This window comes from Podarcis erhardii (assembly GCF_964252035.2).
Source record: "Podarcis erhardii genome assembly, chromosome: 3".
In the NCBI taxonomy this organism is placed as follows: Eukaryota; Metazoa; Chordata; class Lepidosauria; order Squamata; family Lacertidae; genus Podarcis; species Podarcis erhardii.
This window is the reverse complement of record NC_138507.1, coordinates 13,472,951-13,500,612: the sequence shown is the minus strand read 5'-3', so window position 1 is coordinate 13,500,612 and position 27,662 is coordinate 13,472,951. Positions and strand designations below refer to the sequence as shown.

Sequence of the window (27,662 nt, the reverse complement as noted above, 5' to 3'; positions counted from 1 at the left end):
TTTGGAGCAACTTTACAGAATTATACCCTAGGCAGTCTGTGAACATAAGAGAAATTTGATTCATGCTACCGTAGACTCCATTGGTATTTTTCAAAATTTTATTAGAGAACCTGAAAGTTATTATCTAGGGACAGTTACATCATTATGTCATTTTTAAAGGAATACGTAGAATCAGTTTGTACAAGCATATACAACAACATGATTGGTATTCAGCGTTACTGAAATCAGTTGTCTGATTTGTTCTAAACTACCAGCTTCCCACAGTCTCTTATGTTGACAATTCCAAGCAGAAGGCTGGCATGCATTGTTCTGCGTTGTAACTACAGCGGGCTTCGAGAACATGCGCATTAATACTGTAGCAAATTGTTTGGAGATATATATATATATATATATATAACAGACATAAAAAGGGTTATTCCTGATATGAAAGTCTGAAAATCTGCATAAATATATTGTGTAAAATTAAATTAATATACTTTCTTTTTTCAACTAGAACTTGAAGTATTAAGAATGCCCACATAATTCATATACACATATATTTATATATATATACCCCTATGTTTCGTTAGTTATTCAAATATTCTGTCACCTAATCATACACAGACTCTATTTGTTTACCAGTAAGAGAATAACTGGGCGGTCATACAATAGTCACTGAAAAAATTGGTGTCTGTACCACATGCACACAGGTTTTTGTTTACTACTGCCGACAATGTCGAAACAGGAATGTGATCTTCTACAATAGTGTGATTGCATGTGTATAAATACTCTACATTTTCACAGTTACAAATTCTCCCTATCCCCCCCCCCCAAAAAAACAGCTATTTAACAAAACTTAAGATACAATCAGCTGTAGTATTGGGGGCCTGGTAACAAATGGATCAATATGCAACTGTTAAGTAGGATGTAAACGTTTGTTAAAGTGCCTACGATACAGTTCCTTTACTTTTTGTCATAATAAGTAGATTTGGCACAAAGACTGGTTTCTTTTTGCCACTTGGCAATCCTTTCAGCAGCATTGTGCAAAACAGTAGCTTCAACCAGACAAGACCAACCTGATACAGCGCTTCTTGATGATGTAACTCTGAATACAGGAAAAAGGACTGGGACAGATTTTATACTTTATGTATGCCCCTTTTCAAAGGCTCTTGGGTCAGGATACTGCGAGGTCCTGGGAACCCCTGGTTTTCTCAAAAGCAAAAGAAGCCCAGGCAAAATGTGATATAAAATATCAATATGTTACTAATAGACAAGTGCAAATTATTATAAATTAATAATGTTTTGCTGTATTAGACTGGTCTGATCCTGTAGCCCTGACTGACACTGACACACACACACACACACACACACACACACACACACACACACACCCTTGTTCAAAGGGGAGCATTTTTCTTCTGAACTGGACAGAATTTAAAAATCTTCTCTTTTTTTTTTAGAAGAATCGTCGATTGCTAAAAATAAAATACAGTACTCCAAATGTTACAAAAATTCTAAGTTCTTCATCAGTGATTCCCAGCTACGCTTGCTTGACACTAAGTAGAAGAGACACCGCCTTCCAATAGTTAGTGAGTTGGCTTTGCAAATACAAAACATACGGGGTTTTCAGACTTCAGTTTGTGTGTTGGAGCATTATACCACTGTTGCTGGCCTGCGGTCCATCTCTGCTTCTAGCTTCACCATCTGCTGCATCTCCTTCGCCTGCAAACCAGGACAATTGTGCAGTTATAACAGGACAGAACACAGTGGTGGGGCGGAGGGGGAGAAGAGACTGTGCATCTGGGTACCACTTTCAGACTGTGATTCCAGGCTGATTTGGGTGTTATTGCAATAGGGATAAATGTACAGAGCTAACCTTCAACTCAAGGTAAATCATAGAATTGTAGCTCCTCTTTGTAATGCAACTTATGTGTTTATGAGTGTGCCTCAGAGTTGCTATGCATGTGAGGAATAATGTTTCTATTTGCATGCACACCAGATAAACACAATTCTCCACTAACCAAATTCAGATATAAAAGTGAGGGACGGAGGCTATTGCTATGCTTCTCTATGAAAACCAGTGGATTTTGTATAAACCAAAAAATCTGAGCAACACAAGCATGAAAAAAGGGCATTACAGCTCCCTCCTTCTTCCTTTCAAGTATTTGAAGTCAGACATTAATGGGCAAAAATCATAAGTGAAAATGTGGAAACATAATGTATGGCTCAGCAAGTACAACCTCTTTTGAAATGCTGACCTATATATGTATATTTCAACATCTGGGATGTTCCAGATGAAATTCAGTTACCTGTCGCCTTCCTCAAACCGTCTGTAAATGACTAACCATGGCTTTAGGGACTGTTTGAAGATGGACTATATTCTTATAAGTTATCTTTTGCAACACTTTCAAATTAACAATGGGGAAGCGAAATATTCAGGAGTCTAAAAGCAAAGCCTTAGTCATGATGGGAGACAAAATTTGGGAAAGCCGAATTCAGTCATTTTATGTTGAGAAAAGGGACACAAAACAGACCTTTAGATATATTACCAAAGTTTTTCAGTGTGGAAAACATGATTCTTAACAGCAAAAAATTATAGATGCAAATGAAGATGAATTCTTATCAAAAGAAATTTCAATGAATGTGATCTCATTTCTGCCTACTTTTTTTCAGGAATGTGTAGGAGAGTTGTAATTGTTATGCACTTGGCACTGCATGAATTTAGAGGAGAAGGGGTTTAAAATGTGGCATCTTCTTGCATCATTCATGATCATGAGTTTAATAGGAAAGGTGGCTATCTAATTTCATCCACAAAATTCATGATAATCAATTCAGTTTACAAAATTCATGATAATCAATGCAAGAACACCTTATGGACAAATTCAGGAAGTAAAGGTGGACTGATCAAAGTTTTTCAAGTCCAACATTTTCTCAAATGAAGTCATACTTTTATAGAGGAAACCTACTTGTTGATTCATTTTGATTGATTTATCACATACAAAAGGCATGGTCTCACTATTATATATAATATAGTTTGACCTGCAGTGCTTCTGAAACAATGAAAACACTGGGTTGTTCTGAAACATTGTCTTTTTTTATGCAACTGACACATCTCAGCGATTGCATCTATAACTGGTACCCAAATTTGTATTACCTGGTACAGCTCACAATGATTGCAAATTTGTCCAATGCTTGTAAACCTGTCAAACTCACAATGCTTGGCTAGATTATGAGCTGAACACCATTCACCCTATAATTTCTTCTCCAGTTCTGGGTATTATTCTGCGCATGTATGGTTAGCACTCACCAGACTCATGGTTCTTGTTGGGTGTTGAGAAACTATGGGAACTTTTTTTAAAAAATAGCATATGTTTTCCAAAACAATACCATGCCATATGAACTACTAAACTGGGGAATGGCCTAGCCAAATTCAATCTGTGTCGATTGAAATGGCAATCATGCATGAGGTACCACCAGAACTACAGTTTCCAGGGGCAATACATATGTGCACAGCACATCAGTGCACATGTGCCAACATTATGAGCTAAGAAAGAACTCTTGGGAAATGGAAGAGCTTTCCAAGCTGATTCCAAATCAAGCCAAAGGAAGCTCATCCATCACTAATTAGATCTACACACACAAAAAAAAGAGTCTCAGTGAAAAATGATTTATTTTAGAAGGAAAGCACACTGAACGTAGTAGCTAGCTCAGTACCGATCAATCCTACCTTGAGTTTGAGAGACTGCATGGCAGGATTTCAAAAGCTGTTTGCACAAAAAATAATAATGTCAAAATTGAGAAATACAACAAGGCAAATAAAAGGAATGACAGCTGAGATGAGAACGACAAACAAATGCAAGGAAAATAAATGCAAATATATATATAAAACATTTTCCGTTTGTTTCTGCTTTCATCTGCACATCTCCATTTTCCTCGGGTAACAAAGGTTACAGCAAGATTTTCACAAAATGCTCCTTACCATGTCTACTCAGAAGTAAGTCCCACTTAGCTCAGTAGACTGAGTCCCAGGTATGCGGGTAACAAGACTACAGCCTAAGTGACTTCTAGATGTATTTTAATGTATTTTTAATCTCCTGTTGGAAGCCGCCCAGAGTGGCTGGGGAAACGCAGCCAGATGGGTGGGGTAGAAGTAATAAATTATTATTATTATTATTATTATTATTATTATTATTAAGCTCAACTTTTCAAACCAAGTGGGCTGCAAGAATACTTTGACACAGAACCTGTCATGCCGGTGGTGGGGTCCTAGTGCCCTCACACCTCCTTCCCAAAGCCTTGCTTACCCAGCTTTGGGAAGGCAGTGTGAGGGCTGGGGTCAAATTTTGCTGAGGGCCACCCAAATTCCTCTAGGGCCACGCATTGGACCACTCTGTTCTAGAGGATATCTGGGTTTAAGTTTCATTAGGCCTCTGAGGCTGGGAATGCCAAAGGAGAGAGGAGCTGGTAAGGTCACTGTGTACACCAGGCTTCCTCAACCTCGGCCCTCCAGATGTTTTGAAACAATTCCCATCATCCCTCATCACTGGTCCTGCTAGCTAGGGATCATGGGAGTTGTAGGCCAAAAACATCTGGAGGGTGAAGGTTGAGAGAGCCTGGTGTACACCCTCCCAGTCTCAACTTGCTGCATGAAGGAAGACCCAGAAGAGGGTACTCTCTTTTTGCAGGGACTACTGGACTTTGATAGGCTTACCCCCCCCCAAAGGAGAAGCACCTGTGGAAAGACAGAGGCTTCTGGCTTTGCTCTTGCAGGTTTTGTGCTTACTGAAAGTGAAATAAAACCTAGTGGAATGAGAGAAAATAAACTGGAAAACGAAACCGTTTCAAAACAGCATTTTGAAAGTGTCCATCCTAAATCTTCCAGCACTAAGACTATTAAAATAAATATGATCTGCATTAACAGGTGACAGTGTATGACACATTATAAACACTAGGGCTGGCACCCAGTTCAAGAAATCTTAATCAGGTGTTTTAGTTATATTCTCTGCATTGATCTGACTAAATTCATATCCACTCGCAAATGGAAAAAAAGAAGCACAGTCGTACCTTGGAAGTCAAATGCAATCCGTTCCAGAAGTCCGTTTGACTTCCAAAACATTCAAAAACCAAAGTGCGGCTTCTGATTAGCTGCAGGAAGCTCTTGCAGCCAACTGAAAACTGCGGAAGTCCCGTCAGACGTTCAGCTTCCAAAAATAGTTCGCAAACCAGAACACTCACTTCTGGGTTTGCAGCGTTTGGGAGCCAAAACATTCGAGAACTAAGCTGTTCGAAAACCAAGGTATGACTGTACCTTTATTTTTTGATGAGGCACGCAGGTATTATAAGAGGCAGTCCCTGCTATGTGAACAGAAGGGGGAATATGCCTTTTAAGATGGAGCCTGCCACCATTCATTTTTCTGAGTACAGTGGTACCTCGTGTTGCGTAACCTCCAGGTTATGGAATCTTCGGGTTATGGCCACAGCAAACCCAGAAGTATACACTTCCAGGTTTCGCCATGTGAGCATGCGCAGAAGCGCTCAATCGCGCTGTGTGTGCGCGTGCGTGCGCAGAAGGGCGCCTCCAGTTAGGAAGCTTTCAGGATACGGCCAGGCCTCCAGAACGAATCCTGTTCGTAACCGGAGGTACCACTGTACTTCAACTAAAAATAATATACACAAAATACACAGACACACGCATATTAAATAAAGTATTTTAAAATATATATATTCTGGGGCACAATCATGTATTTGTGATCAATTACTCCAATAACCAATTCCTTAACTAAAGGCTTCACACACCCCCACTTGCCTTTCATAAGCCATTGCACCATTACCTGCTCATTTTGTTTCTCCAGAATTTCTAGATGCTCAAGTTGAACTTTCTTCAGCTGGTCCATTTCCTTTGATTGCTTCATTGCCAGCTGTAAACAAAAACAGGCAAATGCAAAAACGAAACATCAGAATTTTCTAAGGGGCTGTTTGGACTATTAAAAGTAGTGGCCACTCTTCTAAAACTTTGTGGAGGGATAGATCCTTACTGCTATGGTGTACATAATGAAGGAACTGGGTGTCTTTGTGCCAAAAGCAAAGGCTGGTTCTTTGGCATTTCTGATTTATCATTTGCCACCACTCCCCTCTTTATGATTTTCCCTGTCAAGAGGGAATTGAAGAGGTGTGAAGTTCAGATGTTGTACAGAGGGTATGTTGGTAGGTTATTACTACTACTATTACTATTATTGAAAAACAGTACAAGAACAACCAAGTATACATTTAAGAACAACACAAACTGAACACCTAAAGCAGAGACCAACTAGTGAGAAAAGCTTGCCAGAAGAAACTATCAGAACATTGTGGCAAGAGTGCCAGCCCTCTTCCTCCCCCATTGCAAACCAAGGGAGAACCATGAGATGTCTTTGCTCACAGCAATGTCAAGCAAGGTCAACTCTGATAGGCTATAAGGGAAAGCAACATGTCGGGGGGGGGGGAGAAAAACCCTGCTTCCCCATGCCCTTTTAAGGTGGTGTAAAAGGAGAAGCAGAGATGGGGAACAATGCATACAAACTGCAACACAAACATGATGAAGAAGATACCACTTAAAATGGGAAGGGTTTTTTTGACTATGGGTGAAAGTTTGGTATAACGCTACCCTTCCAATTAATTACTCAGGTGGCAAATTGAAACAACAGTGTACTTAGACTTACTGTGAAGTTTCAAATAAGCAAACAGGTGAGTTTTTGAGAAGTGTGGGGATATCTATTAAAAGGAGAGACTCTTTGAAGAGTATGATGCAGATGTTTTTGGATATATGTGAACTAATTAGCTACTTACTCGCTTTCTCTCCTCCAAAAACTTCTTTGTGTTGCTGCTGTTCAGTTCCCTGACACGCCTACAAAAGACATTTCTAACATTGTAAAATCTGTTTGTTTTTAACAAATAAACGTCAGTGAGAAGAGGGTGCACAAACGAATGATGGTGCAAGCAGCTCAAGTTCAATTTCTGTCAATCACAGGGATTTGGAGCTTCCAAGTTGAAGTTCCCAAGTGTTGACAGAAGGATCTCAGTTGCCCTGAGAATGATGGGGCAACTTGCGGTTTTAGGAGGGTGACCAGACGCAAAATAGGACAGGGCTCCTAAACCTTTATCAGCTGTGTAGAAGGGAGTTTAAAAGCTGTAGCTTGTAAGTCCTACACAACATAAAAATGTACAGGACCCTTGACATCTTTTTTCACCTCGTCACCCTAGGTTAGTTTTTAGCGGAAAGGCATCTTATTTTCCCAACATTCAAAATAGAGAAGTCAGCAGTTAAGAGAGTGAGAGTAGGATTCCTTTACATGAAGCCCCATAAAATGGAGAATTTCCATCCATTAACTCCTTCGCTAGCAGCAACACATTTGGCCCAGGAAATTGTTGTCTTGATATGGAGAAAGACATGTTTGAATGCTGCTCCAGTCAACAGGGATAGCTAACATGGTACCATCCAAAGGGTGTTGGACTACAACTCCTATCATCCCTGGGACACAAGTGGCGCTGTAGTCTAAACCACTGAGCCTCTTGGGCTTGCCAATCGGAAGGTCAGCATTTTGAATCCCCACAATGGGGTGAGCTCCTGTTGCTCTGTCCCAGCTCCTGCCAACCTAGCAGTTCGAAAGCACACCAGTGCAAATAGATAAATAGGTACCGCTGTGGCAGGAAGGTAAACGGCGTTTCCATGCACTCTGGTTTCCATCCATTGCACCAGAACTGGCCACACGACCCGGAAAGCTGTCTGTGGAGAAACGCCGGATCCCTCGGCCTGAAGCGAGATGAGCACCACAATCCCATAGTCGCCTTTGACTGGACTTAACCGTCCAGGGGTCCTTTACCTTTTACCTATCACCCCTAGACATTGGCCATGCTAGCAGGGGCTGATGGGAGTCCAACAGCCTTTGGAAGGCAAAACGTTGGTTATAACTGGGCTAGAGTGTTGGGTTTAGATGTGAAGAAGTTTGCTCAATCAGTTGCAAAGTTTACTGGGATGCTTTGAACACCATGTCTCAGCTCCAGGTTCACATATCTACCAAGTCATGGTCTTGGTAGCCTTGCCATCCTCGGCTCCTTTGGGAGGAAGGGTGGGAGATACACTGAATAAACAAATAAAAACAATTGCTATCTCTCCGCCTAGCTCACAGGCTTGTTGTGAAGAGAAAAGAAAATGGGAGAAATAACTGGATGCACCATCTCAAAGCCCTTGAAGGAGACATGGGATAGAACATATAATTAATAAATAAAACCTCTCTTGCAGGCTTTCTGGAGATAAGACATCACCCTTGGAAGAAGAATGGGATTTAATCATAATACAATAAATAAAATGTTCTCCATATATGGCTTTAAAGGCCCAGGAGGTACTCTCCTGAAGAATGGGGACGTGACCCCTTTTTTAGGGTGGACTCAACAACAGGGTAAGGCAACTTGCTGCTTGCACATTCCTGTAGACACACCATCAGGAATAACAGTAATAACAGAATGTTGTAAGGAAAGGGGGGTGGTTGTTTTCCACCATGGAATTATAAACACAACATTTTTTGCCCTCACAGAACAGCCCGTATTACATCAGTCGCAACATTTTTTCCTCGTCTCCTGTTATCGGATATCCTCCATCAAACAATTTATTTGCCTCACTCATTTTGTTGTCAATTTGGTTTCCTGTGCGACTCCTGTTATTCTGAGGACACCAAGATCTGTGCCCAAATTGATTTATCTGCTTATGTGCACACAGGAAGGTAACGTTTCTGTACCTGCATTCTAAATAATAAGTTCTCAAAAAAGCTCAGCAAGTGAATCATGTAGAGACACCTTTCTTAAAATTACGAAGTTGAAAATGCAAGTTTTAACAGACTGGTCTGTGAGAATTTGTCCTATATACAACCAGGGAGAAGAGATGGTGGAAGAAGATTGGAAAAAGTTTAAAGTTTATTTTTAGAAATAGAAATATTGTAAAATTACTGAGTGTTAGAAAAATGTTGGAAGGAAATCTTATGGCTTTAGTAGAAATGTTATAAGGAGTTAAGCATAAATAAGCATTATAGTATTAATGGAAAATAAGGGTAAAAATAAGTTAAGATATTTACATGACAGAAAATAGAGAAAGATGGAAAGGAATTGCTGAAACAATTAACAGAAGTGGAATACAAAAAGGGAGGTGAGAGGAGGTCGATGAAACAAGGGTATGAAAGACAGAGTACTGAAATGGTATGATGTATGTTTTTAAATTGTTTTTGTTTTGTTTTGTTTAGGTCAATGTGTTAATGTTGTGTTTTGTATTGTTTATATATTGTATTGTATTGTTTTTTCCCTTTCTTGTTTTTTTTTCCTTTTTTTCTTTTTTCTTCTCTTTCTTTTTTGTAAGTTTTAAAAGTAATAAATATTATTTTAAAAAAATAAATCCTATATACAGCAATAGAACGCAGTACTTACCTCTCCCTTTCTGCTTTGTTTTTGATAGATTTATCTTGGCTTATGGCTTTACTATTTTCCATGGAAATTTTTGCTTGGTTGGCACGCATTTCTTTGCTTTCCCTAATAAAATGATAAAGGCGAAATCATGACAAAAAGCCTACAGTCTTAAAACACTTTCCTGGGAATAAGCTCTACTAAGCTCAATGGGGCTTACTTCTGAACAGACATACATAGGATTGTTCTGACAAAGCGTGTTCTCCTTCATAGAGAGCATGTGTTGCAGTGGGGTCTGAACAGGCCACCCTTCTGTTGCTGGGTAGGTTAGAATGGATGACCATCTGCAGTGAGTGGGCGGTTGGGTTACGGGGAAAATTTTGGTGCTGGCATTTAGGGGGATGGACCAAAGGTTATAAAATCAAGTCACGCAGCACTGACTGGGCTCTTTTGCTGCATGCATGGGATCACCCACCCACCCTCCCTAATTTAGGGCTATTGCGTTGACCTTGCTATGCCTGTCATGGGGTCGTCTGCTTTTGGCGCGGGGGCCTGGTAGGAATTTTGTCCATTTGGCTGATTGGCTGGTGCCATTTGGTTTTTGCCTACTGCGTAGCAAATCGTCACAACTTGTAAGGTTGCAGTTAGGCATTGGTTAAAAAATTGGTTGGTGGATAGGTAAGGATTGGCAGTGCCAACCCCTCCAATGCTACTGCTGCAAGGGAATTCCGTTAAAGGAATCCAGGGGCTTGCCATTTTTTCATCCGTACCCCTGGATGGAGCTTAGGGCCGCGCAAGCCCCCGGGAGCATGCGGGGGGGATGAGGGTCTGGTGCCCAGCTCCATGCTCTCCCCAATATTGTTTTCCCCTACTGGCTTTCGCTAGAATCTGGAAGTCAGTTCTGCCCCCGGGCGTGGGGACAGATAGTCATAACCAATGCCTAAGCAACCACTCACATTTATGTATTTTAATAAAGTTGTGGCCAAAATTATGCCAAAAACCTTAAACAAAAATTATGTGTGAATTGTGAATTATTTAGGGGTGGCTTGGGGGACCTCAACATGCAAACTTTCAGGCTGAAGTTTTATACCCATTTACCCAAACGGAAACTCCATTAAACTCATAGGGACTTTCTTCTGAGAAGATCTGCATATGACTGAATTTAAGATTGCTTTTTTTTTGGGGGGGGGTACTTAGCTGTATCAAAAGAGCCAGAATGCAGTGCTCAGTCTCTTTAAGGCTTCCCACTACAAAAAGGCCAATTTCTCCAGAGGCCTCTCCTCGCCAAAAGTTAGCAAAACACCAAGCCAGGTGGGCTGTTAGATATCTCTATCTCATAGAATCACGAGGAACGCCCTCCCTTCAGATGTCAAGAAAATAATGTTTTTAATGTCTGGTGTTTTTTCGTGTTTGTACTCTTCTGCTGGGAGCTGCCCAGAGTGGCTGCGGAAACCCAGCCAGATGGGTGGGGTATAAATAATAACATAATAATAATTAGAATTAAGAGTTGGAAGGGACTCCAAGGTTCATCTAGTCCAACCCCCTGCAATGCAGGAATCTAAACTAAAGCACCCATGACAGATGGCCATTCAACCTCTGGTTAAAAACCTCCAAGGAAGGAGAGACCACCTCCCGAAGGAGACTGTTCCACTGTCAAACAGCTCTTATGTCAGACATTTTTTCCTGATGTTTAGTGGAATCTCCTTTCTTGAAACCTGAAGCCATTGCTTCGAGTCTTACCGTCCAGAGCAGGAGAAAACAAGCTTTTGTCTTCTTCCATATGACAGCCCTTGAGATATTTAAAGTTGGCTATCCTATCTCCTCTCAGTCTCCTCTTTTCCATGCTAAACAAACCCAGCTCCTTCAACTGTTCCCCTATAAGATTTGGTTTCCAGACTTGGTTTCAAGGCTTGGTTTCCAGATCAAGGGCTTTTCATCATAACTTACCAGAATTCTATAAATCAGGAATAGTGAACCCGTGAGTCAATCTTGACCTGCCAAAGGGTCCAATTTGGCCTACAAGGCCATTTCCCTCAAATCACATCACCTGTCCATCACTTGAAATTGCTGGTTGATGGGTGGGAGGACAGGGTTTAATCCTGCACCAGCTTCACACTATTCCCATGGAACATTAAGGATATAGAAAAATCACAGAGCAACCCTAAACGTTGGTGTGAGGAAGAACTCAAAGCAGATGAACTAATGGTTTCAATGCCTGGCCAAGTTTGCCAACGCTCCAGAGCAGACTTCATGGGATATAGGAAGAAAAGGAGGAATGAGGAGCTACGTTAAATGAGTGGAGGCCTGCTATAATGGATTTCACCCCTTTATCTGCAACTGTGTGCACATTCATGTGTCAGTATACATGCAAACAAATTCATAACTGAAAATATCATGAAAATAATGTCTACAAATTATAGAAGTATAATCTGAGGACTGTAGATGTTTGATAAAAATCAGACAACTCACTAGAGCAGTGAATTGCTAACATGCATCTTCTTTTCTATTTTATTAAGGACAAATTACATTCTTGGATTAGCTTAGTGTCATTAATGCTTCATAACTTGCACAGTCACATGAGGCTACTAAATGTATTAGCTGCACAAATATTCATGAAAGATTTTTCAGAGATGTTTTGCAGGTTCCAGGATTTGGGTTCGGAAGAGCTTAATTGCAGAAGCAGAGTATCAAACTGAATGTAAAGAAAATGTCAAATTTCAGTAGCAACCCCCTGAAAGAATAAATCCAAGAAAACAGAGGGTGTTTGATTCTTGGTACAACAAGAAAGATGGCGAGCATTTAAAAATACTACTTTTAAAGCTGATTCTGAACAAGGCAGTTTTTCTTCAACCTCTACTGACATCAAAAAGTAGTTTATTTGGTGTTCACAGTCTGCCAGGTTGCTTATATAAAACTGCATAGTGAAGTCTGCACAGGATTGCTTCCTGCTATGGTGCTGCAGTTTTGTAAAATGAACCAAATCAGCTCCCAGGCTCGGAGGCCCCCTCTGTCTGAATGGGAGCACCAACATGCTTACCTGTCATGTGAAAGCTTCAATTGCTGGGTCTGCTGCTCATGGGCATTAATTAGCAGCTTCTTTAGTAACTCGCACTGCTGGCTCAGATGGAAATCACGCATCTCTTGCTCTTCGGCACTGTGGGTGTTGATCATCTCGGACCACTCTTTTGTGTGCTGTGCCACAATTTCTTTTACCTTTTAGCAAAAGAGGACTGCATCAGACAGGCTGTCAAGAGGACTATTCTGCAGGTGGTTTTGGAAACCATTAGCATACATATGCATGCAGAAAAGCAATTGCATAACATAAATCAGACGTTGCCATGCAACTACTCTGTATTATCAAGACAAGAAGCACCTCCCCACAAAAAATCCCCACACCTATTATACGATGCAGTGTGAATGTAGATTACAGGTAGAACAGGGACGTGGATGGCGCTGTGGTCTAAACCACTGAGCCTCTTGGGCTTGCTGACTGGAAGGTCGGCAGTTCAAATCCCCGCCATGGGATGAGCTCCCGTTGCTTCTGCCAACCTAGCAGTTTGAAAGCACGCTAGTGCAAGTAGATAAATAGGTACCACTACGGCAGGAAGGTAAACAGCATTTCTGTGTGCTCTGGTTTCTGTCACTGTGTTCCGTTGCACCAGAAGCAGTTTAGTCATGCTGGCCACATGACCCAGAAAGCTGTCTGTGGACAAACACCAGCTCCCTTGGCCTGAAAGCGAGATGAGCACCGCAAACCCATGGTCACCTTTGACTGTAACCGTCCAGGGGTCCTTTACCTTTTTACCCTTTTAGGATAGGTAGCTATATTTCTAAGGATATAAATACTTTGTAATGCTTCCTTCCATAATGATTTTATATAAAAAACTATATTACCCAAAGGTGTTTCTCCCTCCCTCTCCCCAGCTTCTGCTTATGCAAAGCCAAGAAGTCAATTTCATCAATCCTCTCCTACCCAATGCTCTCCAAAAATCCACTACTGAAACTCAAAGGATTCTCTGAAACAGTCTGGGATATGGCATAAAAGGATGCAGTGGGTGGGTTCAGTAAAAGCCAGATGCCTCAAACAGCAGGAGAGGAAGCATTTTCTTCTTGCCCAAAGCCACCAGCATAACCCTGCATTTATAAGTATACGACAATTTTAAAGCTACAGGTTTCTCATCAAGTCGGAAAGACCTAACAGGGATCCCTGCGTTGCTTATGCCTCTAATATTCACAGAGATGAAAAACAAACACTAAAACCCTTGTTAACAGTACCATGGGTCCCAAGTTACCCTACATTCAAAGAAAGGACTGAAATCCAATGGAGGCTTCCATTAGTGGAAAGGAGATGTTTGCCAACTCCTTTTTCACCCAGCAGAACACAGTTTTCCCTCCTACGCTGCATAGGAGGGCATTCCACAGTCCCCTGACACAGATTTTCAGAAGCCACAGAGGGCTGCAAGGGGGAAGGGAGGGAATAAATGTGAACGATCTCCTCCTCTTTTCTGAAAGTATCCACCTTCAGCTGCTGACAAGTTGGGATCCAAGTCAAGGCAAGGATGTTTTAAAGCAAAAACCCACCAAAATTCTATTCAGAGCACTTGCACAAACCTCTTCAGGAAGGGTCTTCCTGAAGAGGTTTGCAGAACCCCGATCAGTAGAAATGGGATACCTTAAAACTGGTAACTCCTAAGGGAAGAAATAATCCATTTGCCTTATGATATCCTTCCTCCCAAGTTCCCCCAATGGAAAGGAGAAGCAGCCTAGACCACAGAAGGGTTGGAAGCTACTCAGTTCCATAAAACTTGTGGCTTGTTTCACCCAACTCCGAGCGGACCTCCAGTCTTTCTTTCAACTCCTTGCTGCAGGAGCACGTTCTCTGCTGCTTCTGGGAGCACCTATCTACCCAGAAGACCTTCACGTGATAGAATGCACTGTCAAAATGCCCAGTTCTTCTCTTACCTTAGATTTGTGATCTGATGTTAGCACCTGAATTTTATCTTCTATTTCTTTCTTCACCTCAAGGCAATTATTTCCTCTGGAAAAAACCAGACAAGTAGGGAAATGTCAAGACAAGAGCCACGTATCAAAACATCCTAGTCAATTGTGGAAAACAACAAAATATCAAATGATATCTGAATAATATTATTCCTTTTCACCCACCAGCCATACTTCATATGTTGTTGGCTTACTGGCCTATAAGGCTGTAATCCCAGCTCCCGCCCATGGGTTTGTCAGAGGCGCCATCACATCTGCAGTTTGGATGCTCACAGTGGTTGCAGAAGAAGGAAGGGGAGGAAGACCACTAGGCTACACTGTCAGGGCAATTGCTAGTAGGCCTAACCATGTCAGCTGAGAAGTATGCCCTACTGAATTCAATGGGGCTTACTCTCAGGTAAGTTGAGTTAATATTGTGGCCATGCTTTGTACACACATCATGTTTATCTGCCCCACCAGTCAGAAAGGGACACCCAGAATTTTTAGAGAGGACATGGAAGATGTCTGACTACACATTACAGTATTTGTGTGTACGTGTGTATAAGAGAGACTGAACATGACACAGAGTTTTTATTTTCAGTTCTAATCCCATATTTTTGCCATAGCCTCAGAGTTCAAAGGGACCCTGAGGATTTTCTCATCCACCCCCTGCAATATAGGGATATGCAGCTGTCCCATACGGGGATCAAACCTGCAACCTTGGCATTTATCAACACCATGCTCTAGCCAACTGAGCTATCCCAGCTGACATTTGCTTGAGTGTGATATCTAAGTGACAATTAGGCCACATGAGACACTATGGTGACTGCATGGAGGTAGCGGCTGTGCATCTCCTTGAAAAAGCTAACAAACTACATGTAACATTCATGTTGTGAGTTTCAGCAAGCAAGGGGGAACAGGGGAAGGGAAACTTGTACAAAACAAAAGAAGGGCAAAGGGGAAAGGTAAGAAGTCCACCAGCACTGGAATTGTAAGTCTATTCCAAAACTGGCTCTGGGTTCAATTGCAATCTCTGATACAGAATCAAAATGGCTGCCCCCAATTCAATGGAAGTGGAGGACTGGGAAGAGCAAATTCATTATTGCTGCAGTCAGCATTTGTTCTGAATTGGAAATTTGTGTTTGTGGATTTGTGCATTTAATTCCTCTTGCTGTCGTACAACCACAAAGTTCTAATAGCAAGGCTTTGGGTTTACAAAATTTAAAATGTTCTTATAGAGAATCAAGTGGTTTTGAGTTTCTCTCCTTCCTCCACACAATTATGCAGCTGCAATCTGAAGTGCTACAGCCCAGATTGGCTTGAGCATCTCAGTGACAACTAGGCCTAAAAAATGGAGGCTGGAGACAAGGAGATGGCACCATCCCTGGAGCCTTCTACTGAAGGCAACTGTTCCATGTCCTCATTGGGGTAGCACAGCCCACTAAAAGTTGTAATGACTGTTCTGGGAACAAGCCTTGCATCAATGAGCATCTCAAGGGCCTTATGCTCCAAGCCAAACTGGCACGCCTCATTCTCAGCTTCCAACTTCCCATACCAAACTCCCTACACAGATATAGCTTAAGCTGCCAATGGAGCAAAAGGATAGAATCATTAATACACTTAGGTATCTAACTTCATCAGGCTCTCTGATGCAGAAGATACATCCTAAAAATGAACAAGCACCAACATTTCCAAAAGACCTTACCCTTTTTTCTTGATTGCCTTCTCGAGGATTTTCTCATAAGCTAACTTTTCTTTGTCGTAATGTGCTACTATTTTGTCAACTTGTGTGCAATGTAACTTCTGCATGACACAGTGTTCCTGCAGCAGGGGGAGAAATGGCATGTTAGTCTGGAGTTTGGGTTATTAGGCATTTATGTGTGTATCACAGCATATAAATATGAAGGTCAGAAAAAACCCACTCCTGGTTCTAGGTAAAGTAAAGGTAAAGGGACCCCTGACCATTAGGTCCAGTCGTGGCCGACTCTGGGGTTGCGGTGCTCATCTCGCTTTATTGGCCGAGGGAGCCGGCGTACAGCTTCCAGGTCATGTGGCCAGCATGACTAAGCCGCTTCTGGCGATCCAGAGCAGCACATAGAAATGTCATTTACCTTCCTGCTGGAGCGGTACCTATTTATCTACTTGCACTTTGATGTGCTTTCGAACTGCTAGGTTGGCAGGAGCAGGGACTGAGCAATGGGAGCTCACCCCGTTGTGCAGATTTGAACTGCCGACCTTCTGATCAGCAAGCCCTAGGCTCTGTGGTTTAGACCACAGCGCCACCTGCGTCCAACTCTTGGTTCTAGGTACTGTTATATTTGATGGTGCTTGGACACTGTATGAATACCTTTACCTTTTATTTCACCAGACATTTGGTCCCATAGCTCCAATGCTCTATTATAATTAGACCTGTTACTAAGCCCATCTATGTGTAAATAACTTCCTCTGTTTAGCCCTGCCCTCATATTCCTTCCCTTTTCCTCTTGTAGTGTGTAAAATGCTGTACACACTGGGGGTACTATATACCAATATCAGTCCATCCATGATTTTTATGCCAAGTATTCTCTGTCTTGTTTTGTCACTTTAAAAACCCTCATTGGTTTTGGTTTTTCAACTGAGTTGAATAGGATTCAGAATGCAGCAGTCTGATTGGTCCACAGGAGCCACCCAATCCAGCTCCAGGTGGAAGTGAATCCGCAACCTGATTGGCCTACAGGTGAATCCCGGAATTAGCCAATCACGTGGAGTCCATTGTGTAAATAATGTATATAAAGCAGACATTCTGGGGGAACTTCCATTCCTCCTCTTCACCACTACGAGCTGAATAAAGAGCATGAAATCCACTCTCGACTCCGAGTATATTTCAGTTTTAGTTGCTGATGTTAGCCAATTTGTACATTTCAGATTGAAGCAGAAATGCAGGACACCAAGCTGTTACTTTTGATGTCACTAATTATGAATCAGTTTGCAGTTGCCTCTTCATAACACATCTTTGTATGATAATATGTTGTTGTTGTTTAGTCGTTTAGTCTTGTCCGACTCTTCGTGACCCCATGGACCAGAGCACGCCAGGCACTCCTGTCACATTTCATATAACTTAATCCATGCAGAGTCCTTTACAAAATCTCAAAGGAGAATTTCTCACTCATTTTAATGTGAGAGAAAGTGAATGTTGGCCAACACTTTGAAGTTCAAGTATTAAAATATAAACCTGAAATCCAAAATAAGTTGACAACACTTCTGGGAAACGAATCGCACATAGTGCCTATGATTTACGCTAGGAACAAAGCTCAGACATTGCTGTTCCAGAGACATTTCAAAGAAAAGTGAATCTGAACAGCATCATTAAGCTGTCAGCTTTATCGAGGGATATACATGCTGATTAAGGAACATTAGAGCAACTGCTTAGAGAAAGGAGGAGAATGTAATTTTGACAAAGTTAGACATCCACAGAGAATCCGGACTAAAGGAATACCTGAGATGAAAAAGGATAAAGGGCAGTTCTGAACATTTTCTGGATGAAAGAGTACATGGGCTGTGCTTTCTGTTTTCCTGTGGGTACTGTGAAATTCAAAAAAAGAATTTGGGAGGCGGGCATGTTCTAAAGGTAGAAACTCTTCCTATATTTATTTCCATCCTGATCTCTGCAATTCTCTTTTGGATTTTACAGGACCTCATTTATTTGTGTTTTCTTCCGAATATTATTGTGAGTTCTTAGGCCATGTTTCTTGCCATATAGTTCTCATGAAGGGATGACAGTATCACCTCAATATAATGTGGGAGGTGTCTGAATAACATCACATCTGGGGAGCGGGGAACACCACAAATTCCATGTATTCTCTTCTGCCATCATGTTTGCTTCCTGGAGATTTTCCTTTCCTCATGGAGGGGGAAAGAACATATTCCAGGAAGGAACACAGATCATGACACTTTATGCTATATAGTACATTTTGTTTGTTTTTTTAAAAGAAAACTTGCAAGTAGGTTTAGCTAGTTCTGAGATGGTGACTGAGCCTCACCTACTTAAAAGTGGTTTAGGTTGAGGGACAGAGGCAATTCACTAGACACATGGATACCCACAGCTTGAGCTGGGAAATGCTGCTCCATTTAGCTGTTATAATTAACCTTAGTGGGTTATCTGAACCAACAATCTTGCAACTGATCATAACAACCAATCATTTCCCAGCTCTCCCATTCCATCTCTCAAAACAGAAAAACAGCGCAAAACACTCTATTAAAAACTTGCTTTGAAAATTCCCGTACCTTTGCATGTCTCTTCTTCAAAGCATTGAGCTCTTTCTGCTGTTTTTTCAAATGCTTTATGTATGCCTGCCCCACATTAAAAAAAACAACAAAAAACAAACCTGGATTAATTTCCCTTCGGATGCATCTGAAATCACAAGAATTCAGGGAACAGCACCCAGAAACATTTCTCTTGACTTAAAAGATACGTTATAAATGAATTACCATGTTTAAACATTGGGTAACTGACATACAATACCATGTTGTGTATATTACTGACGAATGTACGGAGGAATCTGAGGTGGAGACCTGGGGGTGGAGACAACTGGCTTGTTCAAGTAGTCCTTGTATGTCTTAGGTAAAGGTAAAGGTAAAGGTAAAGGGACCCCTGACCATTAGGTCCAGTCGTGGCCGACTCTGGGGTTGTGGCGCTCATCTCACTTTACTGGCCGAGGAGCCGGCGTTTGTCCGCAGACAGCTTCCAGGTCATGTGGCCAGCATGACTAAGACACTTCTGGCGAAGCAGAGCAGTGCACGGAAATGCCGTTTACCTTCCTGCCAGAGTGGTACTTATTTATCTACTTGCACTTTGACGTGCTTTCGAACAGCTAGGTTGGCAGGAGCAGGGACCGAGCAACGGGAGCTCACCCCCTCGTGGGGATTCAAACTGCCCACCTTCCGATCGGCAAGTCCTAGGCTCTGTGGTTTAACCCACAGCATGACCTGCACCCCTCCTTGTATGTCTTACCATTTTCCAATTTATAGTACGGTAGAAACCAATCAGGAAAATGCCCAGAGAGAAGGGAAAGAGGAAGGTTTCCTGTTTCTAATACCTAACCCGCCCCTGGCCCATGCCAAACTGTGATGAAAGATTGCCTTGGTTTTCTAGGTGCAGAGAAATGCAAAACCCAATAGTGTCTGGTGAGGCAGTGTGCATGGGGCACAATTTTACTCTTGGTTTCTCAACACAGTTGGTTATTGGCGCTTACTGAAAGGCAGAGGGGTGATAAACTTGGCCCAGTGTAGTGTGGGATGGATTTTTGATACTCCAGAGAGTATCAATAATGTTAATTGACTTTGGAATTCTCAAGGGGCTAAAGAGAAGCCAATGAAAATGTAAAAAAACCTCTTGGTTAAGGATCTAATAAGCAAGCAGTCCTGTGGTAGAGAGGCAAGCCTGTTTTTTGAGAATTATAGGCTTATGATTCATGCTGAGTCTTCCACAAGGTTTCAGTTTCGAGGGCAATTTTACCCCATGGTAAACAATTTAACATACAGTAGTACCTCAGGTTACAAAACCTCGGGTTACAGACTCTGCTAATCCAGAAATAGTACCTTGGGTTAAGAACTTTGCCCTAGGATGAGAACAGAAATCATGTGGTGGTGGTGGCGGCAGCCCCATTAGCTAATGTGGTACCTCAGGTTAAGAATGGTTTCAGGTTACGAACAGACCTCCGGAAGGAATTAAGTTCATAACCAGAGGTACCACTGTATTATGTTCCCTAAGCTTTAGAAAATCTTGCTAGGTTTTTGCATACACATACCTTCATTTGCTTCAAGTCCTCTATCTTTATTTGAGGAATAAGGTCTATACCTTAAAGAAAGAAAACAAATGCATTGATACCATTTTAATATCAGCAGCAGTAATTTTAATAGCATTTAATTGAGCTATCTAGACTTGCTGAAAAGGTGTGTGGATTACTGTAAAATATGCTTTACACTCCTGCTTAATATGAACTATATTTATTTCTAGTGTTTGTACACCACCCAGGACCAATTAAGTTATTGGGGTGTTTTAGAATTTATTCCAAAGAGGGAAACAATAGAGCTCAGGGTATGAAAAGCACTGAACATGTTTTTTAAAGGAACATTTCTAGGAAAATAAAAAAAGGTGCTCAGTCAGTTACAATGGATCCCAGTACGTTTCTGAGCACAATTCACAGTGTTGGTGCTGACCTTTAAAGCCCTAAACAGCCTCAGTCCAGTATACCTGAAGCAGCGTCTCCACCCCCATCGTTCAGCCCTGACACTGAGGTCCAGCGCCAAGGGCCTTCTGGTGGTTCCCTCACTGCAATAAGTGAGGTTACAGGGAACCAGGTGGAGGGCCTTCAAATGTCAAGGAAATAAACAACTATCTGACTTTTAGAAGACATCTGAAGGCAGCCCTGTTTTGAGAAGTTTTTAATGTTTGATGTTTTGTCACATTATTATTATTAATAATAATATTCTGTTGGGCGCCGCTTACATAGGAGTTAGGCAAGCCAGGTGTGAAGATCATTCCACAAGTAGGGTGTCGTCACGGAAAATGCTCTATTTAAAAACCATCCACCCCGCCACATTCTGCTGAAGCACCTTCATTCATTTCTCCAGGAGAAATGGAATATAGCGAGAAATCTTTGAAATCCTTCAGATGTGAGTTTACCTTTCTTAGTTTCCATTCCAGGCCCTACCGCAGAAGTGGTATTTGGTCTAAGTTCGGAACTAGTCTGAGGAGTGACATTTGCTTTGGGGTTATTAGCTTTGCCTTTCTTGTCGTTCTTTGAGGTATCATTGGGAACATCGGCTATGTCACTCTGCAAGAAAACAAGGGGTTCTTCTTGTAAAAAGACCACCGACAAATCTGAACTTAAGGATAATATTAGCCAAAGGAAACTGGAAGATGAATGAATGAATCTTTATTTTCGTCAGCCATCGGCCATAGCAATAAAACAACAATATGATATACAAAGAACAGAAAGTCAATTATATAAAATACATTTTAGGGTTTTGAATCAATAGTCAAATAGCGGATCTTATTCTGATTGCCCCAGCTAAAAACCTTGCAACCTTTGCTGTCACCTGCTTGTCTTGATCTGCCAAGAGAAAGGACACTGTGGCAGTGGTTGGGCGACCCGGAATGGACAATAAGAGAGGGGTGATAATCTCATTCCTCAAGTCTTTATAAAGAGTGCAAGCCAGAAGGGCATGCGCCACCAGTTCCAAAGATGTGAAAAGGGCAAGCTTTTTTATTAGGACTAACAGGAGACGAAATACCAAAAGACTATTTATCTATGCGACAACATCCACAAGAATGCTGCTCACTCCAAAGGGGAAGGGAGAGAAAGTCCCAACCAAAGAAAGAATGAATAACCAAGATGATGGATTATGCCGAAATGACGAAGGTATGACCGTGAAGATCAGACACCAAGATGATAAAAAATTTAGTCAAGAGTGGGGGAAATTTATAGAATACAGTGGTACCTCGGGTTACAAACGTTTCAGGTTACATACACTTCAGGTTACAGGCTCTGCTAACCCAGAAATAGTACCTCGGGTTAAAAACTTTGCTTCAGGATGAGAACTGAAATCGTGCTCCGGCAGCGCGGTGGCAGCAGGAGGCCCCATTAGCCAAAGTGGTGCTTCAGGTTAAGAACAGTTTCAGGTTAAGAACGGACCTCCAGAAAAAATTAAGTACTTAACCTGAGGTACCAATGTATCTTAAAGACCACTGTAGACACTTAAAAACGTTAGCAGGATTGTTATAACACTTATAATGCAATATGATTTCAGGTTAAAAGGGAGATAAAATAGACTCGAAAAATGTAATTATATGTAATAGAACAAAAAAGAAAAATGGGAAACCAGGGGTGAGACCAAGTAGACCCAGATGTATAGAAACTGAAAATGTTTTAAATGTATAAGAAGACCACTCCACTTCCGGGTGGGACGATGTTGCGGTCAGACCACGTGGTCTCCGCACATGGTGGAGGCTGGCCTTAGTTCCTGTGTCATCTGGGAGTCCCCGGCCATGTCACGGCCCCCAGCCAGCCAATCTGGGTGGCCAGGGGATGTGGCTTACCCCCCTTTAAGCAGCTGTGTGGCCCATGGCCTGGGGAATCCCCCTTCTGGTTCTGGAAGTGTAGCTGCTAGTATCTATAGGGTAAGTTGTAGCCTCCAGCCCATATCCAAATGGATATTTTTGTGGGCTAAGAGCAAAACTCTTGGTAAAATTGGCAATCAATTTTGGACTGCAAAAGTTGTGTGTGTGTTTTTCACGGTTCCACATCATTTGCATGACATTTAAGCAACAGAGGCGCAAACCACTGGCTGTACTGTTGCAATGAAATCCTTAAGAACCTTATGTTCCTGCCCAAAGAACAGGGGTAGAAAATATTGTTGTGCGCTGGAAATTTCATCATAATATAGTCAAGAACTTATTGGTGAAAGCATGAGATCTCCATTTCAAATGTTAAGCAAGACATTCTCAGTTACCACAAGTGACCTTACTATGCTATGCTCTAGTTTAGCATCATGGATATACTGTTACAAAATATAAACAAGCACAATAATGCAATTATTATAAACAGTAATGTAAGCCTATACCTCTGGCCAACATATAGTAATGGTGGAGCTTACCTAAATTTAGCAAATAAAAAGTTGGCCAATCTTGTCAGTTATTCTCATCTTTTAAATCTTCCAGGCAGAGAGGCTTTAAGTAAAAAATGCAAATCTTTTTTCATACCCGCAGTTAATTACTACTTACTGTTTCAATTCCCATAGCTCTCATCTGGTCTGCTCTTTTCTCCATGACGGATAAAAATTTCTTTGGATCTGACAAGGCATCGACAATGTCTAAAAGAAATTTCAAGTAAGTAGTCAAGCTATTTTCCACTTCAGATCCCTTCAGCATTTGCCATGGAATTTCTACAAAGACTCATTTTGTCAGAAACTAACGACCTCTTCATCATGGACTAATCAAGTGGAGAGCCACACTATCCTTGGGAGGAAGTGCAAAAGCATACGTCCAATTCTCCCCATGCGAGGAAGGATTGCACCATCATTTTGTATGACTATAACCCAGAGGTGTATGGGATGTTAAGGGAGGGGTAGAACCTCTAGTGGGGGACACACTGTGCTCCTTCTGGGGTTTGTCCACCTTTGGTCTCACCCTGCATTCAGCTCTCACCTGTTAGTGGTGGTTGGCAAGCCAGCAGGAAGAACAACAGGCACGTTTTACCTTCACTGCAACATTGTCCCACCTGTCCCCACTAGAACTGTACTATTTCCATGCAACTCAATGGAAGCCATTCATTTCTACAGTAGAAAATAATTGGCTTTGCTTGGGGACACCACCGAGGTAGAAACTAAACCTGTTCCGTGCTCTCTAGGTAATCTAGGATTGGTATCCAAACCAAACGTCAGTCTCTCAGAATTAATGGGAAAATCTGTGGCCATCACAAATGGGTTCTGGGGATCACACATGGCCTCTATATTAACAGTGCAATTCAAACCATGTCTACCCAGAAGTAAATTCTATTGAATTTAATGGGGCCTACTCCAAGGTGAGTGGGATCAAGAATGATGCCTAAAGCATTAGATAGTAGTTGAAGACACAAGCCGTTCCAAGACTATGAGTCTTAGGATGGACCCAAGACTATATATTTGAACAACCATTTAAATGCACAGGATTGGCTGCACCCTAAGCTAGTTGCATTTAAGTTCCATTGATTTCAAGTTAATCATTATTCATTTTTCGCATAGATTTCAAAGGGACCTAAATGAAAATAACTTAGTTTGCATCTAATCACAATGTTTTTGCACCCATTGTTTTATGTTAACACGAAATGTTTAGGATCTTTAGGATTGTGAGAAGCCTCTTCAAGTATATTCTTAATTCTTGCATACCCAAACCCTCAGTTTCCGTCCACAATTTGATTTTTTTACCTCCAAAGCCATCAGGCACGTAAGTTTTGAGTACAATGTTGCAGAAGACGGTTGGCAGAGATAATGGTTTATTGCCTTCGTTTCGCAGAGAAATATGTCTGTAACCTGCCTGAAGACCATCCAGAGGCAGGATTCTTTGGCCAATCAGTTTGTTGTTGTCATCATAAACAGCTATCCTCAAGACTGCAAGGTCTGGCAGAATGACCTAAGAAGTGTGCAAAGTTGGTTATTGATCATTGCAAGAGGACACGGCCTGCAATTTGAAGGAATCCAGGAATCCTGTCCATTCTAATGCAGTCATATGAGAGAAGTGCTGCCTGATTTAACCTCCGCAATAATAGGGTCCATACCAGAAGTACATTTCGAGGTGCTGTGTATTAAATTTAAACAAGAGCATACAAACAGTGGGAGTGATGGCCATGAAAAGAGCTTCAAAGCAGAGGAGCTCTCCCACTTCCTGCTCAAATATATAAAAGCAATCTAAAAATATCAATCTCTTAAAAACACACACAAAAAAACACTAAATACAAGATCAGCATTGTCACCACCAAAGGGGACAAAAAAGAGTGAAAAGTTAGGAGGCCTCCATAGGGCCCTAATTAGGGAATAACCACTTCTACACTTTTCACCCTAAGAACTTAGTCAAAGTAAATAGTTCTCTCATCGCCGTAACAAATGAAATTTCTCAGTAGGTCCAATCTCTCTCTCTCTCTCTCTCTCTCTCTCTCTCTCTCTCTTGGAGGGGAAGAAGAATTTACTTGAGGATACCCAAGAGCAGTATCATTCAAGGTAGGAGAATTCAATCATTCTACTATATTTTCGCAGCACCTTCCTATTAAAGGCTGCATCTGCAGAGGCATCAGAATCAATTCTGGAATGCCTAGAAATGTGTGAAGTGGTTACTTTGCAATCTTCATTTATAGAGGCACTGCCCTGAAAGACTGCAATGTAAGTGGCCCCCTAACGGAGTGTGTTACACTGCTATGTGTGTGAGAGAAACAAGCCCTTTTCTATATATGCATCTCAACAATAGAAATTTCTCAGCCACCTTGCAAAGTTTGATTTGAAGAGGCTTTTCTGCTTTTGAGGACTGCTTAAAGAAAGCAAAACGGGTCCTCTATCTTTCAGATATAGGTCATGTGATCAGTGCACAGCCATCAATGTTCCTGAGAGTTTTGGTGTCTTCTGATGCTAGCCAAGGACACCTGGTAAAGGACTTTCCAATTTTGTAGTTCAGTTGCTTGACCAACTCTATCCACAATCTGTCAATAAGTTCCCCACTCGAAGGACCACTCTGCTTTGTCTACCTGTTGATTGCTCTAGTCAGTCTCTGTCCATTGTCAGAGCCTTGGCAGTTCTCCCACTGCAATCGATTCACAAGCCTGTGCGTCTGGTGTCTATCATTGTGTTTATTCTCTTGATTTCTGGTGTTAGTTGGCCCTTAGGCAGCTCAGAATAATTTCATCACAAGGAGAAAATAGACCTAGCCGGTTAGGAGCATGTAAGAGGATAGATGCTTGCCTGCATATTTGGTTTGGATAATCCAGCAGGAACCACTACAAAGTCACAGATACGGGGAAAGAATGTGTGGGGTGTGTGTGTGTGTGTGTGTGTGTGTGTGTGTGTGTGTGTTCATTAGCAAACAGCATACTGAATAGTCTCCAATCAAGGCTCTACCATCTGCTACTGGGAAAGACCTGCTGTGAGAAGTCTGATGGCTGCTCCTCCACTTCCTGTTCTTAGGATCTTGCAGTAATAATAGGGGCTTCATACTAAACTCTCTCCCACTACCAGTTGAGAATATGACTTCAGCTAGAAACAATTAACGGTGAGGACTCTCTGTATGTGTGCATTCTTATTAAGTTAATAATAACTTATGCTCCATTTGGCTAACTTGCATCAGTATCAGTTGTGAATAGAGAGAAGCTAAATGGAAACAGGTCCATCAGTTTTCCAAACTGGGGTGGAAACTGAAAACAATGTAGTTTTCAGTTGGTTTTGTCACTGCTAAAATGGCCGCTGTTTCTTTAATGCGAATAAAGCTGGGTCAGCATGAGTCAGCAGCCTGCACCAGGTTGTATATATATAGTGAGAAATGTTAGCTGGTCTGGGGTTGGTTGGTTGGTTGGTTAGTGAAAGCTGGTTAGTTAGTGTTGGTGTGTACAGTTGGTCAGTCGCTTTTGCACAAAGACCTTTAAGAATAAAACTCTGCAAGGATATTCTCGTGGACTCTTTTGTGCCGACAAGGGTCCGAGGACCAGGCTGAGGAGACAAAGGGAGGTCAGAACCCTTTCCTTCTTTTTTTTGCTTTTTACAAACACTGACAGGTTTCACTACTAGACTCATGACTTACATGCAGATCCAAATTAAGAAGAGCAAAAGTAGACTAGCATGCCAAATCTTGTTAATTAGCAATCCACCAAAGGAATCCCACCAGCAATGATTCCCTGCCTCAAAAATATTTTGCAATAGCACGTTCAGAATAGGCCCAGGAAGAAAGCAACCTGTTAACTGCCTTTGTGAACCACAATGGAATGGGATTTTATTACATTTATTAAAAATATATATATCTTGCCTCTACCTGAAAACGGGCCTCTGGGAGACTTAGCAATAAGTGCAAATTAATGCACAACAAATGTTGAGGCAGCAATGATTAATAAAGGCTTTAGGAGGAAGATAATGGAAAATATCCACTCCACAGGTCTTAGATGCAGTATTTGTCTTATATGATTGAGCCAAATGTCCCATCTCCTGGCCACCTAACTAAGGACAATATTACATTGTATTTATGGCAGTCTGCAATATTGCTTGAAGCCTCCAATGGCTCTATAGGAACAGGCTGTTAGATGATCCACCTTCAGTGGACTTTTTTTACTGCGACAAAATCAACTATTCAGAAATATCCAACCTAGAATACACGGTTAAATGCAGCAAAACTGATCCAACATAAGCATTGAGAAATACTACTGTACGTTACAACTTACCAATATCTCACAGTGGAATGACAACACAGAGTATGTATTACAACAGCAGTAGTTTTATTTTTATATATATATAGAAACAGGAGGACAATAAAACACAATCCAGACATTACCTGCTAAGAGTTTGCATTAGCTTCATGTTATGGCGAAGCCTAAAGCTACTGCCTAGAGCAGTGATGGCCAAACTTGGCCCTCCAGCTGTTTTGGGACTACAATTCCCACCATCCCTGACCACTGGTCCTGTTAGCTAGGGATGATGGGAGTTGTAGTCCCAAAACAGCTGGAGGGCCAGGTTTGGCCATCACTGGCTTAGAGTGTAATTAAGGTGATTTTCTCACTATAGGACTCTGGTTC

The 27,662-nt window shown here is 41.6% G+C and overlaps 1 protein-coding gene across 15 annotated transcripts in view; it reads right to left on the bottom strand.

Moving 5' to 3' along the window:
- Positions 1–1,135: 1,135 nt before the first annotated feature.
- Positions 1,136–27,662, bottom strand: part of PLCB4 (phospholipase C beta 4) — a 236,956-nt gene continuing 210,429 nt past the window's right edge. For 13 of the 15 annotated variants that reach the window (XM_081856853.1, XM_081856848.1, XM_081856857.1 and 10 more), the window contains 13 exons: positions 24,328–24,532; positions 23,147–23,235; positions 21,047–21,197; positions 20,169–20,218; positions 18,646–18,711; positions 16,088–16,203; positions 14,368–14,443; positions 12,443–12,618; positions 9,430–9,531; positions 6,805–6,862; positions 5,811–5,897; positions 3,707–3,743; positions 1,136–1,701 (listed from right to left, as the gene is read on the bottom strand). In XM_081856853.1, coding sequence (XP_081712979.1) covers positions 1,613–1,701; positions 3,707–3,743; positions 5,811–5,897; positions 6,805–6,862; positions 9,430–9,531; positions 12,443–12,618; positions 14,368–14,443; positions 16,088–16,203; positions 18,646–18,711; positions 20,169–20,218; positions 21,047–21,197; positions 23,147–23,235; positions 24,328–24,532 — 1,302 coding nt within the window. In that variant the 3' untranslated portion in view covers positions 1,136–1,612. The remainder of the gene's footprint in view (positions 1,702–3,706; positions 3,744–5,810; positions 5,898–6,804; positions 6,863–9,429; positions 9,532–12,442; positions 12,619–14,367; positions 14,444–16,087; positions 16,204–18,645; positions 18,712–20,168; positions 20,219–21,046; positions 21,198–23,146; positions 23,236–24,327; positions 24,533–27,662) is intronic. The other 2 variants (XM_081856849.1, XM_081856850.1) reach the window with 1 other exon arrangement.